Genomic DNA, 1,107 nt, shown 5'->3' on the forward strand with positions numbered 1-1,107 from the left:
GGAGGGGAGGGGCGGGGGGAGCGCTGGGAGCCCGGCCGCCTGGGTCCCATGCCCCTGTGTCTCCCCCAGCAGCCCCCCCTGCTGCCACGATGTTTTTCACTTGCGGCCCCAACGAGGCCATGGTGGTGTCAGGTGAGTCGCACCCCAGAGCCGGCTGCATCCCGGGCCCTGGGCTGTTTTATGTGGCTGTCCCCAGCTGCCCTACCCCAGAGCCAGCTGCATCCCAGCCTGGTGGCTGCCATGGGCCGTTCTATCTGTGTCTCCCCCAGCAGCCCCCCCTGCTGCCACGATGTTTTTCACTTGCGGCCCCAACGAGGCCATGGTGGTGTCAGGTGAGTCGCACCCCAGAGCCGGCTGCATCCCGGGCCCTGGGCTGTTTTATGTGGCTGTCCCCAGCTGCCCTACCCCAGAGCCAGCTGCATCCCAGCCTGGTGGCTGCCATGGGCCGTTCTATGCGGCCATTCTCCTGCCCCACCCCAGAGCCAGCTGCTCCCAGTCCCTTCTCTCCCGGCTGCTCTCTCCGATTCCCTACCCCGCCAGAGCCAGCTGCACTGGGGGGAGGGGGGGATGTCCCTGGGCTGTTCTGTGCAGCCATTGTCCTGCCCCACCCCAGAGCCAGTTGCATCCCAGCCTGGCTGCCTCCATATGCTGCTATATGTGGTGGTCCCCTGCTTCACCCCAGAGCCAACTGCAACTCCAGCCTCTTCGCCATTCTTTGTGGCCATTGCCGGCTGCTCCACCTCAGATGCTGCTGCTTCCCAGCCTAGGGGGGCTCCCTGGGCTGGTCTGGGTGGCTGTTCCCCTGTCCCACCCCAGAGCTAGCTGCATTGCCAGCTTGGGGGTCTCCTTGGGCTAATCTATGTAGGTGTCCCCAACTATCCCACCCCAGAGCCAGCTGCATCTGGGCACGAGGTGGCTGTTAACCCTTTGCTCCCTTTGCCGCAGGCTTCTGCCGCAGCCCCCCTGTGATGGTGGCTGGGGGCCGGGTCTTCGTCCTGCCCTGCATACAGCAGATCCAGAGGCGAGTCCTGGGGAGGGGTACTTCCGGGGGGGGGGTCTAGAGCCCATTGATTTGGTTGGGGGGGGGCGCTGAATTGGAAAGACCCC

The 1,107-nt window shown here is 65.5% G+C and overlaps 1 protein-coding gene across 1 annotated transcript in view; it reads left to right on the plus strand.

Annotated features, from left to right (window-relative positions):
* The first annotated feature begins 263 nt into the window (after positions 1-263).
* The window catches only part of FLOT1 (flotillin 1), a 14,068-nt gene continuing 13,224 nt past the window's right edge, over positions 264-1,107 (plus strand). Inside the window, 2 exon segments of the mRNA XM_006038096.3 lie at positions 264-332; positions 946-1,089. Coding sequence (XP_006038158.1) covers positions 290-332; positions 946-1,089 — 187 coding nt within the window. The 5' untranslated portion in view covers positions 264-289.

Source organism: Alligator sinensis, unplaced genomic scaffold (assembly GCF_000455745.1).
Source record: "Alligator sinensis unplaced genomic scaffold, ASM45574v1 scaffold1426_1, whole genome shotgun sequence".
Taxonomy (NCBI): domain Eukaryota; kingdom Metazoa; phylum Chordata; order Crocodylia; family Alligatoridae; genus Alligator; species Alligator sinensis.